The sequence below is a fragment of the Dermacentor albipictus genome, chromosome 7 (assembly GCF_038994185.2).
Source record: "Dermacentor albipictus isolate Rhodes 1998 colony chromosome 7, USDA_Dalb.pri_finalv2, whole genome shotgun sequence".
Classification (NCBI taxonomy): Eukaryota; Metazoa; Arthropoda; class Arachnida; order Ixodida; family Ixodidae; genus Dermacentor; species Dermacentor albipictus.
Genome location: NC_091827.1, coordinates 23540875 through 23557590, shown reverse-complemented (window position 1 = coordinate 23557590; position 16716 = coordinate 23540875). Strand labels below are relative to the sequence as shown.

General features: G+C 48.1%; 1 protein-coding gene across 1 annotated transcript; it reads left to right on the top strand.

Moving 5' to 3' along the window:
- Positions 1-4348: 4348 nt before the first annotated feature.
- Positions 4349-6701, top strand: LOC135915679 (uncharacterized). The gene has a single exon (XM_065448814.2). The coding sequence runs from the start codon at positions 4601-4603 to the stop codon at positions 6497-6499; it is 1899 nt and encodes a 632-aa protein (XP_065304886.1). The 5' UTR covers positions 4349-4600; the 3' UTR covers positions 6500-6701.
- The last annotated feature ends 10015 nt before the right edge of the window (positions 6702-16716 follow it).

Sequence of the window (16716 nt, the reverse complement as noted above, 5' to 3'; positions counted from 1 at the left end):
CGCCACTTCAATAACAAGTGAAACGAACTAACTGGCAAGCACAAAAGGGAACGTTCCCCCGAGCCTGTGGGAAGACAACCATGCCTCCCCTACTCCCACGTGACCCTCCAGCTCTCCCCCCCCCTCTCCTACCCACACACACACGTTACCCACCTTGATCTCTCACCCCTCAACTCAACGCGATCAAGCGGCACCTTTGCTGAAGTTACGGCAAACTCTTTCCAACTGAAATGGCGCTGTTGCAGCCACCAGAGGGCAGCCGTCGCGCGATGCCGGTAGTGTCCCTTGATGTTCAGACACCAGGTTTCTTTAATTTACACTGTATTTACATTGCATTAAATTTTGTACTTAGTTGAGCACAGAGATCCTTAACCTTTTCATGGTTGGTCATGCCAAACTATGTGTGTCAGCGGTGTAGAGAAAGACGCAAGCAAATAAAGTAAAACGGGCAGAGCTTGGTAGACGTTCAGGGCATCTCTTTTCGAAGGGGATGCTGGTACGCATCCATCCAATCGGAATAGCGTTTAGCGGTGAGACGTCGGTGCACACTTGACTCGAACTGAATGCGCCGCTGTAGTGTGATCCTGCCTTTTGGGAAACACCCAATTAGTACTTCGCAGCCAACTACAGCAAGAGTGCCCGTTCATGCACAGAGCACTAAAGCTACATTTACCGGGTTTGCTTAATGATCAGAACCTTTTTTTTTTTGCATGAGAGATGCATTAATGAGGACATTGCGCAGTGATTGAGTACTGACCCAGTATGTCAGCTCGTTAGACATGTTACCGATGCGGGTTCGCGTTAGCGCTTTCTGTGTATTAGGGTTGTGGTCACCCTGTCCCTTTGAAATTAGGTCTTTGTGCTAATTTGTGCCCCAACGTGGGAGTGCTATGTTTATTTTAAACCTGCGATGTCTACATTGCTCATATATAATGGTTCATAGCGACGCAAAATTGTGTTGAGTGCTCTTGAACAACTTTCTCCGCATCTTTTATCTCTAATTTAAAGAAAAGGCTTAGCGCGAGCCATAATAAATACTCCGATGGGTCTTTTTTTTAATTAATGTAACGTGAAAAGGACAGAACTAACAGGAAAAACCGATAGATATATTCTTTATTTGATGCCGGATATGCTTCAAGCGAATGTATTTTAAGTACGCAACGACAGCAGGCAACTAGAAGGTACGGTTCAGGCCAATGTGCTGGAGAACTAAGGGCGCCTTTGCTGCACACAAAGCGCTGCCAGCGCTGTTCTGTGGTCCAAGAGCATGGATGCTGCACAAAGAATATGTCGGGTCAATTTAAAGCGAATTTCAGAACAGGTACTTAGGCCTGAAGTGTGCACAAAAGCACAATACATGAAATTTCACTACCCACGTTACACAGTGGCAACAGCATGAATTGATAAATTGTGGTTGGTTCGAGAAATACTTCGTAGAAGCGACGTTTATTGTACAAAAGTATGCGCAAAAAAAAAAAAATCGGTAAAGCTTCGTGTTTTTGCTCACCACTCATGCACAGACGTTGGCACAACTTCTAAACCAAAATGGACGCCACCCACCACTTGCCTACTTTAATCGGTTCAACCTCCGCAGGTCACGCACGTGCTGAGGTCATCCGAGATCCAGCTGTGATGCGTTCGGCGAAGCGTACAGTGAGCGAGCTAAGCTACCTGGTTGGCGCCGGCAGAAAACACGCCAGGGGGAGCCACTGGCGTTTGCGCGATAGAGATCTCGCATGCCACCGCTAATTTGTCAGGCTTGCATCATCAAATAAGCCGCATTTGGCTCAGGAAGCGAGCCTTTTTGCCTCGTGCTGGCAACAGTTGTTATCTTACGATTCCCCACTGACTCATCTCGACTAAGCATCATTAAGGACGCTTCTTTCTCTGCTGTGGAGCTAATTTCTCATTGTTTCGAAACAAGGTGACCTGTTTGGGCTGAACGATCGTGCAATCAATCGGGGAAATCTAGTGCTTTCTGACCCTTGCTCAAACAACGGTTACTGATTAAAGTTTTGCAGAGCCTGTCGCATCGATTTATGGCGCAGTAATGAATCTATACGCAAATGTGTGCTAACGGGATATCGCCTAGAGCACTTGTCGTCTTGCAGTGTGTTTCACTACATGAATGACGACGAAGAAAAATTTCAAGTATAGGTTTTAATGGTTTTGTTACCTTCGGTTGACGGGCTCCTTTATGACAAATATGTGGAGACCGCCATGGCTACTTCAACCTCTGAAAGTAATACAGTGAAAGCTCGTTAATTCGAACTTCAATAATTCGATTTTATGGATAATTCGAACTGTACGATTTGGTCCGGCCAAGCTCCTCAGAAGTCTATGTATAAAAAAGTCCGTTAATTCGAACGCGAGAAGGTTCCCTCACGGATAATTCGAACTACGCTCGCCTGGCACACGGCCAGAGAAACGCGCCTACCGTCTACACACAAGGCTACGTCGCCTCCGGAATGGAGAAAACGGCGAGAGAAGGCAAAATCGGAAAAAATCTAACCGGCGCGGGGTCAGCCAGAAGGCAGCGGCGGCTGCCACCTCTCCGTTCTACGTAACCTCTGAAACTGCTTGTCCGTTGCGAATCTGGGAGGCTTTGCAAATCTTGTGCAGCTGCTATTGTTGTGCGGAGATGGCGCGGCAAGCACCAAAACACAGCGAATCAAGTGCGTTGCAGCTGCGCTTGCAATTAGGAACCAACGAATCGGTGCCTTCGCCACCTTCACATGTTCAGCGTCCTTGTCTCAGCAGTCTTCATCGGTTGTGCACGTCTGTTTTCAGCTTAGGAGGTATCGGCCGTCGCGATTCATTTTGATAGTGTTAAGCCTCGGCTAGCGTTCGTTTCGGTGGCCATCGGTGGTGTGGCACAGTCGGACCCAGAGCTTCGACTTGAAGATGGCGTGTGCCCGCGGCACACGCCATCACTTTCTGACACGCCAAATTTCTGACATGCCCTACTGCTTCCAAATCGCAGTGCTCTCCTTCACTTTCGTTAGTTCGAACTTTCGTTAATTCGAACTGAAGCGGCTTCCCCTTGCGGTTCGAATTAACGAGCTTTTACAGTATATATGCGTTGAATCACGACACACTTTTCAACAGGTATATGGTTCTCTTCGTAGACACATATTTCTTGCTACTTGAATGCGGCAAAGAAAAAGAAAAGGAACAATAATAGAAAAGAGCAATCAGTTTATTCAGACTCCACATATATCGGCTGATTTACAAAAAATCCTAGCCACTACTCTAAAGCGTTGGGCGTTTTCATTCGTGATCGTGAATGCGAAAGCACATCGTATTTTTGTAGTAGCAGGTGAGAGGCTTCCGGCGACAACACACGCCTACCATTTCCGCAGAAAGCACGCTTAACGACATTGGCCATTAGGAACGATTTCGGGTACACAGTCAACAGACGAGAAACGTACACAAATTCGCACCTTGACACGTTCCGCTAAAACGTTCGCACACCTGGCACCAGAAAGTGTATATGTTTAATCTTCCAATGGTCTCCACACCTATCGCGGTCACTTTCCTTCGCGTTTTTGGATAAACTGTACAGAGCGATATTTTCGGCAGCGCCGCTCTGACACGTGCCTCCTGAATATGTGTCAACAAAGGAAGAGTCTGGGCGCGACGCTCCGTCAAACGTGACACGATAGCAAACTTGCTTCAGCTGCAAGTATATATGGATATATATATATATATATATATATATATGTGCTTAAAGTCCTCGCTTGAGCTGCTCCACGCACGAAGCGAGGCATGCGTCGCCGCCAGTGATGTGTCGTGCACGCGAGATTCCAATCACGTGAGCGTGGCCGCTACTCACCCTCCAAATTTCAGGGGCAGACCCGTAAGAAGAAATAAAAATCAAGAGGGGAGAAATAAACGAGAGAAGGCAGGGATGTTAACCAGGAAGGCGTCTGGTTGGACACTTCTCGCTGGAAAGAGCAACCGTAGAATAGAAAGGAGAGAGCGAAAAGAAGGCGGTGAACGTGTGAGCATGCGCGTACAGCGCTCAAAGGAGCTCGCGCAAGCCGGTCGTGTTCGAAAAGCACCCAAGTGCCTGGATGAATTCTGGGCCTTAGATAAGCGGGGACGGTGTTCCAATCGCTAATGAGGAGGGTTAAATGAGAAAGTTGGTGTTGGTTTATTCAGAAAATAAAGAGCTAAAGCCAGACAAAGACGAGAGGAGAGAACTCCCCGGTTTGTTGTCCCTTTCGGTCTCTGTCTGGTTATTGTGAGACGACGACGACGCTCACGGAGTGCACGCGCCTCGTATGGGCTCCGTATATTTCAAACTCTTGTGGCCCAACAATCACCGCTGGACCCAAACTAACGTCGGAACCAGCTTCCGGAAGTGGTCCGCTACCGATCAAGACCAGTCCCGACGCCAGGGACCCAGGACAAGGGTTTCTACGACCACAAGATTGCTAACCCTAACAAGACCTTCAGCTACTCCGTCTGGCCGAGAGACAGGTGCGCCGCAGCTACGAAGGTGCGCGGCGTCGCTGTCGCAGTCCCGGCTCCCGAGGACTTCGCCCAACGACTCGCACCCTCGTGAGATCAAGTAAGTGCAGCCCCTCCCCTCGTCATGGAGGTAGTAGAGGTTGAAGGCACGAAAATAGCCCCCGAAGAAGTTTCCGTTGAAGCAGGGTGGCTTGTCAGCCACCGTAAGCAACGACAGACTACGCAGGCATCATCCCAACTCATACACGGATCCCTCCGTGCAACAGCAAGCGCACGCACCGAGAGTACCGAGCAGCCCGCACTACGACGACGCGCACCACGGCAACCACGACTTCCGAAGAATGATATCAAGATCGTCATACGCCCAAGAGACGGTTTCAACGTGTCCAAACTAGGAGACGCCCAGATACGCGACTCAATACTACAGATCACGGGCATTACAACCAAAGAAGCAGAGGACGACATTTACCGCTCATGCAAGGATAATAATGTCATTGTAGTTAGCACGCCAATGATGTCTAACGCCGAAAAATACTGTCGCATCCGCAGTCTCCCCATCGGAGCAGTCCGCTACGCTGCCACAGCATACGTCACACCGCCGGAGGACACAGCCAAAGGAGTCATACATAACATCCCTTCATATGACACGGAAGAAGACATTACCAACAGTCTCATTTACAAGAAGAACCCTACGATTCTGCAGGCCCGACGCATGGGCAAGACTAATTCAGTGCTCATCGTATTCGACGGAAAGCAAGTACCGTACCATGTCTACTACCGCGGAGCAGAATACAAATGCTATCTACATAAGAAGCGCATCGAGGTCTGCGACATCTGCGGGACCGTCGGCCACAGGGCCGATGTATGCCCCACTCCAACCCAGAAGAAATGCAAGAGCTGTGACACAGTAAATCCACCGGATGATCACCCCTGTCACCCTTGCTGCGCGCTCTGCGGCAAAGACCACCCGACTGGTGATAAGTCTTGCCATCGCCGCTTCCAGACACCACACCTCCTACTCCAACGACGATGGGAACGCCTACGACTGGGACAACAAGGAGCTGACCAGGAGATGGGGCCATCGACTTCTGCAAATGGAGACTCAGCTCTGCCAACACCGAAGTCAACACTACAACCGCAGGCTCCCGAACGCAGCAATTCACGAGGACGCAGTCGGTCTCGTGGACGCAGCCGCTCCCGAGGTCGCAGTCAGTCACAAGGACGCAGTCACTCTCGGAGCGGACCGGATTCAACACCGCCGCAGCAGCAAGGAAACACAAGCCTTAAAACGACCACAGTAAAAGTGCAAGACGCACCCCCCAAGGTAAGCTGGGCCAGCATTGTCTCCCACACAGGTCACACCACACAACCTATAGCAACCCCAGTGAACACAGTTAGTGACGCTACCATGCACAGCTTCATGCAGGAGCTCCGATCCTTACGTGCTGAGATACAAGAACTCAAGACAGAAAACGCTAATCTCAAATCCCAACTTGCAGACACACAACCCAAGCATTTACCATCAAATGCAGACATCCTTCCTGTCCCTGCAATAGACTGCCCGCAAACCACCCAACAACCAACCTCGCACAAACGCAAAGCTCTCGAACCAATCTCAAAAGTAGCAACACCAGCATACACTTCAGAAGGAAATGTCAACTGTGAGGCCCTCACTGAGCTGCAACAGCGGATAGAACGCAACCTCAACGAAGCATTAGATTGTAAGCTTGCCACATTGCTCGACGCCTCCATTGCAAAAGCTCTCGAACGCGCAATGGACAACCTCCTTACGGCGAAACTAGAAACGCTACTACTGCCCAGAATTGAGCAAGCCTATGCGGCAAGAGAACAACAGCGACAGGAAAACATGTACGACACGCGCAAAGTGCTTCAAGACATGGTCGCAACTTTGGCTCAAAATCACAATACCCGTTTGACAGAATTGGAAAACACCCTACTCCGTCCCAGAGCAGGTCCCCTAAAGAAGCCGTACTCGCGTCCCGACAAAGATGGCTGCGAGTAATCCAGAACGTGTTACCTACTGCATTTGGCAGTGGAACTGCCGGGGCTTCCGGCGAAAGCGAGCACACTTAGAGCAATACATTACCTCTCTCGCACCACATACTTCCCCCGATGTTATCGCATTACAAGAGACCGGAGAAGCGGCTAAGCTGTCGGGATACGCCGCATACACCACAGTTTGCAATGATAACCGCAGGCCCCAAGTAACCACACTAGTTAAGCGAAACATTCCGGTTATACAGCATAACACAGGCATTGATACAGCAGCCCACATTTTTCTGGAGATCATCCCGTCTGCAAGGCGCAAGCAACAGAGCCTCTTCATCCTCAATGTGTACAGCAGCCCCAGCGAACAACATAGGTTTCTACGACTTTTCACCAAAGCAGATCAAGTAGCTAGGGGAGCCCCCCTGCTCATCGTAGGGGACCTTAATGACCCTGCGGTGGCATGGGGATACTCAATGGACCGCCGAAAGGGAAGACAACTATGGCTTGACGGACAGAATCTAGGTCTTACTCTTGTCACGGGTCCAACTTCTCCCACTCGTATGGGAAACAGTGTTAGCAGAGATACTACTCCGGATTTGACATTCGCAAAACGAATTCCACAAGCAGACTGGATCAACACACAAGACAACTTGGGCAGCGACCACTATTTAATCCAAACAACAGTTCGAGTGGGCCCGCGAAAGCCTAAGGGTCGTCAACTCCACATAACGAACTGGGACGCTTTCCGGCAGGCCAGAGCCCTCACCTCTTTCTCGGGTACCCAACCCCCTTTCGAAGATTGGGTCGCATCCTTGCTGCAAGACGCGAGCAAAGCTACTAAATTGGTGCCTGAGGAAGCCAATCTGCAGGAGGCAGATAGCAAGTTACTGCATATGTGGGAAGCCCTCGCCAGTCTGCAACGCAGATACAAACGCAACAAGCTCAACCGAACGCTCAGGAAGCGTATTAGTACTCTCACCCTTCAAATCGAAGACTACGCACAACAACTTACTCGTCAAAATTGGCACAGCACATGCGACAGCATGGAGCGGCAACCAAACCTGCCCAAAACGTGGAATATCCTACGTTGCCTCCTCGATCCGGCTAACAGCAAGAACACACAACAGCACAACTTGCAAAAAATTATTCACACCCATTCGGGCACGGACGCACAAGTTCTTCAAGAATTGATAGACCGATACATAGGACCTCAACCTACCACACCCGCTCCAGCATACACAGGCACCGATAACGACCACCTGGATGTGCCCATAGAAGCAGCAAAAGTATGTGAAGCCATCCTCGCACTCCGCCCTAACTCAGCCCCGGGACCTGATGGCATTACTAATAAAATGCTTCGCAACCTAGATGAGGATTCTATACTAGCCCTCACAGCTTATTTTAACGCATACTGGGAAACTGGAAACCTCCCCTCACAATGGAAAGAAGCGAAAATTATTATGATTCCCAAACCCGGGAAGCGCCTCCTACTCGAAAACCTCCGCCCTATCTCCCTGACTTCATGTGTCGGAAAAGTCCTCGAGCACGACATCCTCACACGCTTACACAGACATATGAACGACAACGACCTCTTCCCCAATACCATGATTGGCTTCCGCCCGAAACTTTCTGCTCAAGATATCATGATTCAGCTCAAGCACCAAATTATCGATGGCGACAAAACCTCCAGGCTGGACACCAGAGCCATCTTGGGGCTAGACCTAACCAAGGCCTTCGATAACGTCACGCATGAGGCCATACTGAACCAACTGGCACAACTCCAGGTTGGACATCGAACCTATAACTACGTAAAGAATTTTCTTACAGGTCGCACAGCCACCATTACCATCGGAGGGTTGGAGTAGCCAATTATTCACTTAGGCAGTAAAGGCACGCCGCAAGGATCGGTTCTATCCCCTTTTCTGTTTAACGTGGCCTTGCTCGGACTACCGCCTGCATTAGCTAGCATCCCCAACCTCAAGCATAGCCTATACGCAGACGATATCACCCTGTGGGTCACCGGGGGCAGCGACGGAGACATCCAAGACACGCTGCAGCAAGCCATCAACGAGGTCGTTGCATACGTAGCACCGCGCGGCCTGGCGTGTTCCCCACAGAAATCGGAGCTCCTTCTGTACAAGCCTAATTGGGGAGGTCGACGTCCAGACCCTCACCCACCCGAGATGGAACTCCGCGTGCACCAGCAACGCATACCTACAGTACCTAGCATTCGTATCCTTGGCTTACGCATCCAACAAAACGGCAGAAACACGGACATACTCAAGCAATTAGATAATCATGTACACCAAACCACTCGCCTCATTGCACGCATCGGAAATCGACATCACGGCATGAAGGAAAGCAACCTTATACGCCTGGTAACCGCCTACGCCTTGAGCAGGATCACCTATGTCGCCCCGTACCTTAGCCTCAATGCAACTGAGAAGTCCAAACTCAATACCATGATCAAGAGGGCCTATAAACAAGCCCTACATCTTCCCATCACCACCTCTAACGAGAAACTGGACGCCCTAGGCATTCATAACACCATAGACGAGCTTATTGAAGCGCACCGTATTAGCCAATACGAACGACTTGCCCATTCCACCACGGGCAGGCACATTCTAGGCACCCTAGGCATAACCTACACCACCCAATTCGGACCAAAAGTACCCATCCCTCCAAACATTCGTGATAAGCTAGTTATCCCGCCCATACCTCGCAATATGCACCCTGAACACAATCCGGAGCGACGTGCAGAAAGATCTAAACAACTACAAAAGCGCTACGACCAAGCCGCTGACGTAACCTACGTGGACGCAGCAGACTACCCCAACCAAAACGCCATGGCGGTCGTCGCAGTCGCGGGTTCGCAGTACCACCTCTCCGCGGCCGCATCAATATTCGCCACGCAACCCGAAGTAGGAGAAGAAACGGCCATCGCTTTGGCCTACGCGGCTACCAATGCACACTGCATCATCAGCGACTCAAAAACGGCCATTCGTAACTACGCAAGAGGACTAATAGCACCCCAAGCGCAGAAGATTCTCTCTGGGACTCCTCCCTCAAGGCAACGCCGCGTGCAGATCATCTGGGCCCCTGGTCACTCGGGTCTGGCTGGAAACGAAACCGCACACGATGCCGCCCGAGCTCTCGCACACCGGGCGCATCATCCTTCTCCTGCGTCTTCCGATCCCGACCAGCCCTCTGTTCTGCATCGCGGTCACGCGCGGGACCGAATGGTCACGTTCGGAGAAATTCTACTGCACTACCGCAGAGAGCGGTTACGCTAGCCCCCAGCACACAAAACACTGACTAAGTCTCAATCCACCACTTGGCGACTCCTTCAGACACGAACTTTTCCGAACCCCGTGCTTTACAACCGCATGTACCCCGATACATACTCACCACTCTGCAAAGCGTGCAAAGCCCGCGCCGACCTCAATCATATTATTTGGCAATGCCCCAAAGCCTCACCCACCAACACCTCCCGCACTAACACACGCATCATTAGTACGGCCGAGCAGTGGGAGACATTGCTGCTCAGCTTAGACCCAGAGGAGCAGCTCTGGGCCGTCCGGATGGCCGAAGACGCCGCCAGAAGGCAAGAACTGGCCGCCGTCTGAGGAAGGGGGGGATTGGGGGTTAGTCTCCCGACCCCCGCCACCCCTTAACCCCATCAAGGACACAATAAAGTTTTATCTCTCTCTCTCTCTGGTTATTGTACTAAATTTTCTTCGTGTTTCAGTAGTGTCTGTTCGGATAGTGAGCGATTGTGTAGTTGCCGCAATGCATTGGACATTGCTTCTCTTTGCATATGAAATTGAGGTTAGCGGCATAATACGTGTTCCCTTCGCAACCGCGAACATCAAATGCGGTATTGATGTTCCAAATTTGATTGAAGCGCACATAAGACGGGGACACAAATATGGAGGTAGAAATGAAAATGACCGTCAAAATTGAATGAACGTCAACTAACTGGCCAAGCTCGCCATCTTATTCTAATGCGGCATTGTCAGCCATTCCAATTACTGCTGATCAATGAAGAGTTGTCCCAATCACAAACGAGAAACAAAAGATACCTCGCGTCAGTGCGATGCGGTTGGAGAAAAAATAATCTGTACCCAATGCCAGTATATGGGGTAAATCATCAAAGAGACGCTACATAAAATGATATTAAACACCCTTAGGCAGGTAACGCATTCTTTGAAAACACTGGTTCCATTCATTTACAAAAAAAAAGGAATTTTTTATTAAGACATTGCACTTCAAATTGCGCATTCTTTACTCAGTGTCGTGCCTAAATCATGGGTTTCAGCGTATTTGCTACACTGTATTTGTGATGTTTCTGAGCTGAAAAAGCTTTGTAAACTGGTTGGTTTGAATCACTGACTCCTTCAATATGCAACTTAGTCCTTGCTTGGCGCTCTTCGCGCAGACATGACATATCCGCCATTAAACCTCATGCGTCGTCAGTGTAGAATTGAATCCCCTGTATCCAGTCAAATGAACCAGAGAAGACGCTGCCAAAATATGTGACGTTGCAGTAAGCGAGTGTGTCAACGTCACGGCGGCATCACCTGTCCTTCCTTTGTTTTTTTTTTTTGCAATCACACGTACCTTCCAAGCCTTCTTTATACAGTAAGAATGGTTACTTTGATATTGCAATGGTGTCACTTACACATACAGCTTCATTAATCCGACTTCACTGTTCAATTCAAGTTCTACCTAAGGAATGTGACGAAAGGCGGTGCCATTAAGACGAGACACAATTGAGGCGAGGACTGAAACGGTGAGGTATCAGTTCAAGGTAATAAAAGAAACCTATTTTAGCCATGTATTAAGGCCCCGAAAGAAACAGCATGCCAAACTATATACAGTCGAGTAATCTATCTCCAGACATCGATCTTTCGAGAAAACGCTAGCTTGTGCCCCCAGCAACATGATCAACAAGAAAGACGGCAATGTCACGATGACGACGAAAAACGCACGACAGCGATGACGACTGCGTCCCAACGGTGACAACCACGCCGACGTCAGAGTCTAGGATGGCAACGATTGACGTGGCTATGATGGCTCCGTAACGTTCGCGATGTTGCAAGGTTGCCGCATAAATTTTGAGACCTTCCACGAACGCAAGAAAAAGCAGGAGGCGACACGAACTTTATGCGATAATGAAGAGTTCCGCATATACCAATGCTCCGCAACGGAAGCAGCCGTGACATAACGCGTTGTTCTCGCGTACTGTTAGCCATGTTCTCAAAAGCAGCCACCTTATCAAACCGATTTGGTGCAAACTTCTTATCTCCTATTACCCACCCCTCATTGAGGGATAGTGAACTGGTCCTTTTCTTGCGAATAACTTCTTGCCTTCTCCTTTTCATTTATCTCCTTTTCTGCCTCAGCTTTCGTTCTCGAACAGCCGGATGAGGCACTTATCGTTTTCGAGTCAAAGCTCATTTCGCGTCATTAGTCTCCGAGAAATGGGGAAATCTCATTTATTTCTCTGCATAAAGTTTCAATTCCAGATTGGCCTGATCAGCGGATCCCGCAAGGAACGCGAATAGGAGGATAGAGGGTGGGGGGGGGGGGGGGGGTGAGCGGGGCTAGTGCAGTAAGCCAATTGCCCTCGATGCCCGCAGTGTAGGGAGGGTACAGGCCGTATGTTGTTTTATCTGCCTCACCTTGTCTTTTTTTTGTATGTTTGTTTTTGTCAACTCTTCGCGCAGGTTTATCATGTGCGTTTACTTTTTTATATTTATTTCTTGCCGGCAGAACACAGACAGGAAAAAGAGGTGCTCTATGGCGAACCGCAGAGTAGCGCACGAGAACCGTATGCTGTGCCACGTTCGATGACACGCCATAATTTCGCGTGACAGAAAGCCACATATCCCGCCCACGTTATGCGTGCGCAAAATCTGCATGCGTGACCTCTCCGTACGCCCTCGTTCGCGTCATTTCACCTCCCGCTCCACTGCTGCCTTACTGTATAGGTAGGCTTCATATCGAATAGGGAGGTCAGGACGCTTCGTCGGTGTGAGCTGTATACCTGCGACATCTGGATACGATAGAGAGAGAGGAGGAGGAAGCTCATAGATGAAGATGAATCGCATAAAGCATCACCGCGAGGCAACGCGTTCATTGTGGACGCTTTGTCCTCGTGACTCAAGCTTAGTCTCTCGCAAATCGCCTGCTTCTGCACAAACGCATGTTTATACCTTCTTTTTAATTGCTCATAACTAATGTGATGAAATGTTCATCACTGATAAGGCTTTCTGAGAAATTAATCGCGCAACTTCCTTAGCACTGTTTATAGGCAGCTACGTATGACTTACGCTTCTCCTTTTTCCCTTCATCAACGTCAATCCCTGTTATGTTCAATTCACGAATGACGCCTCTCTACGCATTACTGAATTAAATTTTCTTTCATCAGCACTCTCCATCTAATGGCTGCCAATTTCTTTTATTCATCAAAAACTCTACTCCTTGGTTATCCGCGACTGTGTTTATTCGATCCTCAGCAACCCATACAATTACGTTAAAATACCACAGGTTAATTGTTGGCGCAGTTTATAACTTGCAAATCCATTTCTCTCCCCTTATATAGCGACAGCCATCCGCATCTGCACTCTCGGTCATGGTGCGTCCTGGTCGCAAACCAATACGAGCCGTACGTTTATATGCAGGATTATAATAACGTCTTCTGCAGAGTTTTAAACGGCGGCACACGATGACATAATTATCGTAAGGAGACCCCTACGTCAAACAAGCGCACAATCTTGACCTAATGTCGAAAAGCAAGCAAGTAAAGTTTTCAAATTGCTGGAGTTCTTATTTCTGAGTTAGAAGCACGTTTACCTGATTAGACCTCATCGCGTCATTGGGTCATATAAATTTTTTTACGAATTTACACTGAATTGTAATGTTTAGCGTTTGCTCGCTGCCACAGTCGTTATAATTAACACTTTCAGCCATTCTGATGCGGAAAGCATGGGCGAATAGCTTTAGGCAATATGTGCTAGCGTACGTTTTCTCGGAAGGCAAACATTTATGCAGATTACCAAAGCGGTTCATGAGTTACTTAACGGACCCCATAGCAAGGTATCTAATGAAAGCGCGACAAATTTCCAGGTTCGGTGCTGCTTGAAAGTTTGGCCTCTAGACGTTTAGAGGTGCACTGAGAAATAACGAATCGCTGATTCAGAGTGCGTGGTATAGTTGCAATGAAATTTGCTTAGTAGCTATTCCTACTGTAACCTTGTTAAGATAAACTAAATTGTTAAGATCAACGCAGGGTGAAGCCGACTGGTACATGACGTCGATAAATGAATTGATCACCGGGAGAAGCTTCCGTCCGGTTGGGGACGACAAAAACGAGGCGTCTGAATATTATAATCATGATGATTACGAGAAATGACGAGGCAACTTTTGAACACACAGACGAGCTGTACCTAACAGCAGAAACGCATACTGGGGTGTTTCTCAAGCGCGAGGCCAGGTCCACATTATGAAAAGTTATTTTTCTTTTCTGTTGACATTGCAAGTACATTTCTTAGAAGGATCAACACAGATCCAGGACGAACATAACGGAACTCCAGCGAAGCAGATGTTTCTGAAATGTGCTCTGAAAGTCATGTAATAACACGTGGGTCATAAATCAATTGCTAAAGAGTAGGTAAACGTTACCATACCAGTTCTTATTTAAAGAGAAGAAAAGAAAAACTGGTTCGATAGTTCAAGGAAATACGTCAAAGCCGTTTGCATAACGTGCACTAGAAACCTCCTATTCACATAATGGCCACGAAATTATTAATTTAGGCTACCTAATTATTGCTGATTGTAACTACTAAGTAAGTTAAGAGAATAAAAAAAGACAACTGGGGTTTCTTCAGATTGTTACCACCATGAAGTTTGTTATATTCACGTAGAAGTTGTCACGTTTTTAAATAATTTGATACATATACTGATAGGTGTGGCGCATATGTTTGCTGTCTTCAGAGTCATTAAAAGTTTTCGAGACGTTGTTGCGTTTCGGCTAACGTCCATGACTCACAGACAGCAGCAGGTAGGCAGCAGCGGTCATGACGCAATGATAACAACGTCAAATTCACAAATGACCGTGACCTTGGAGAAGTCATGCTCCTGACCATAAATAATCACCAAATGATCGGGCCCTTTTACGCTATTCCATTACAGGCACTCGAATTAAAGCACGAAGAGTTGTGTTTTTTTTTTCAATATTATTAAAATCAGCTAGCAGGTTCTTTAACACTGGTTCCCACAGATTCGATCCCGTTCCTCACTTCCCCGCTTCCTTCCCACCGGTAAAGTCACACGTTCCATTCGAAAACTATTTTATTATGTTGTTTTTATTCAAGAGTCCTCCCAATCGATCCTTCATTTCGGGTGTTTTACCCTTTCGTCTTTTCAGATTGATTTTTTTTTTTTTTTGCAACGGTGGTATACACTGCGTAACAATAAATCGACGATGAGGGTGGCCCGATCGAGGCGTCCGGGAACGACCGACACACTCGCGAACTCGGCAACGCGTCGAGTGCATTAGGAGCCGAAGTCAAGAGAGCAGGAACCGAATGCGGGGTCGAATTGTGTCAAACACGCGCCAGCGACGGGTCCTGCTCTCGTTCAATGCACCCCTCCCCCATACGTGCAACACAACACCCCCACCCCTCCCCCCTTCTCCCCCTCCCCTACCTCAGTAGCACGCGGCCCATTCTGCTCAAACACAAAGTCGGGGAGCACCATGCTTCTTCTTGCTTTTCAAGTCCGGTAGGGCATAGCGTTTCGCAAGTAGCGACGCAAGGAAAAAGAAAAAACAAGAGAAGATTAAGAATAGATGGGAAGGGGTCAGTTCGGATTAGATTGCAAACCAGGGTAGACGACAAACTAAAACTGAGATTAACAGAATGAAGGGTGTGGTAGCGGTGGTGTGTATAGAAAGAGAAAGCTAGGAAACGCAAGGAGGGAATGGAATGATGACACCAGTTGGGCACGTAGAATGTTAATGGAACCAAAGCCCAAGATCAAGGGGGGGAATCGAATGGGCACTTAGACTTGGAGCGCTAAATGTTGTTTTCAAAAAGTGACTGCCAAACCTGTAAATTTTCCACTTATGCTAAGCTACACTTGGCTAATATATTACATTTCTCATTTTTTTACTCAATACCGCCTCCTTCAGTACGCAAAAGCAAGCGCCAGCCCAAGCAGGTGTGTAAGCCCAAGAAGTAAACAATTACAGATTAGAATTACATTTATTAGAATTGAAAGAGATGAATGAATCAGCTAAGCCACTCCTAAAAATGGGACTGGTCCAACTAGATGCATTCCGAGGAGCTAAAAGGAGGAAAATTGCGGGGATCGCCATTTTCCGAGGCGGAGTCAGAATGGAATGGAGGAAGCCCCACTCCACAATTCTGATACGTGCCCATAAAAAATAATAGTATTAATAAAAAGTGCTAACAAGAAATTTGGCCTTAAATTATTCAATTTAACTGTCTGAAACAATCTACCTGTGAAAAATTGTGTGATGTTCCGAAGGCTGGCTAATCTATAGATTATCTATAGGCTTCAGAGAAATAAATAAATAAAAATAAGAACCGGCCGGTTTGCTTCGATGCGCGGACGGCGTTGACTGCACCATGGCTCTGCTCGTGTGTTCGCATTATGAGTGAATGAGACTGCACCTGAGTGTCCACGGCAATTTGGCGGCACGCGAGTTGATCAACAACAAGGTTCTCCTTGTAAGTACGATGTGAATCTCGTCAACGTCAAGGGAATCACGTCGAACACTTCTGCTGTACTTCGGCGAACACTTCTGCGAACACCAGATCACGCTTTTTATTTCTTATGCAACCACTCCGAACAATAACCTCTCTAAAAAAAAAAAAAGCTGGATTGACCGAGTGAGCGTAGAAGCAGATCACAATGGAGACCGGGGGTTGAAGGTATTGCGTCACAAGGCGCTCTAATGACTTTTAAAATGGTAACACGAACCGAAGGGGCAAGTTGCAAAACGGGAACAACGCGTCCCGCTGCCTCGATCCGCTTCGTCGAAGCGTATCGAACCCCTCTTCGCGCCTTTACAATGCGAATGACTGTCATGCGCGCTCTTGAAAGCAAAAACAGAAAAATATATACGAATAGAAACGAATGCCTAAGACAGCGTCATTTTTTTCCCATGCCTCGATAGCTCTAGGGGGTCTCGACACCGAA

Coding starts and splice junctions, on each gene's coding strand:
- LOC135915679 (XM_065448814.2), top strand. CDS start 4,601: ATGGAGGTAGTAGAGGTTGAAGGCACGAAAATAGCCCCCGAAGAAGTT.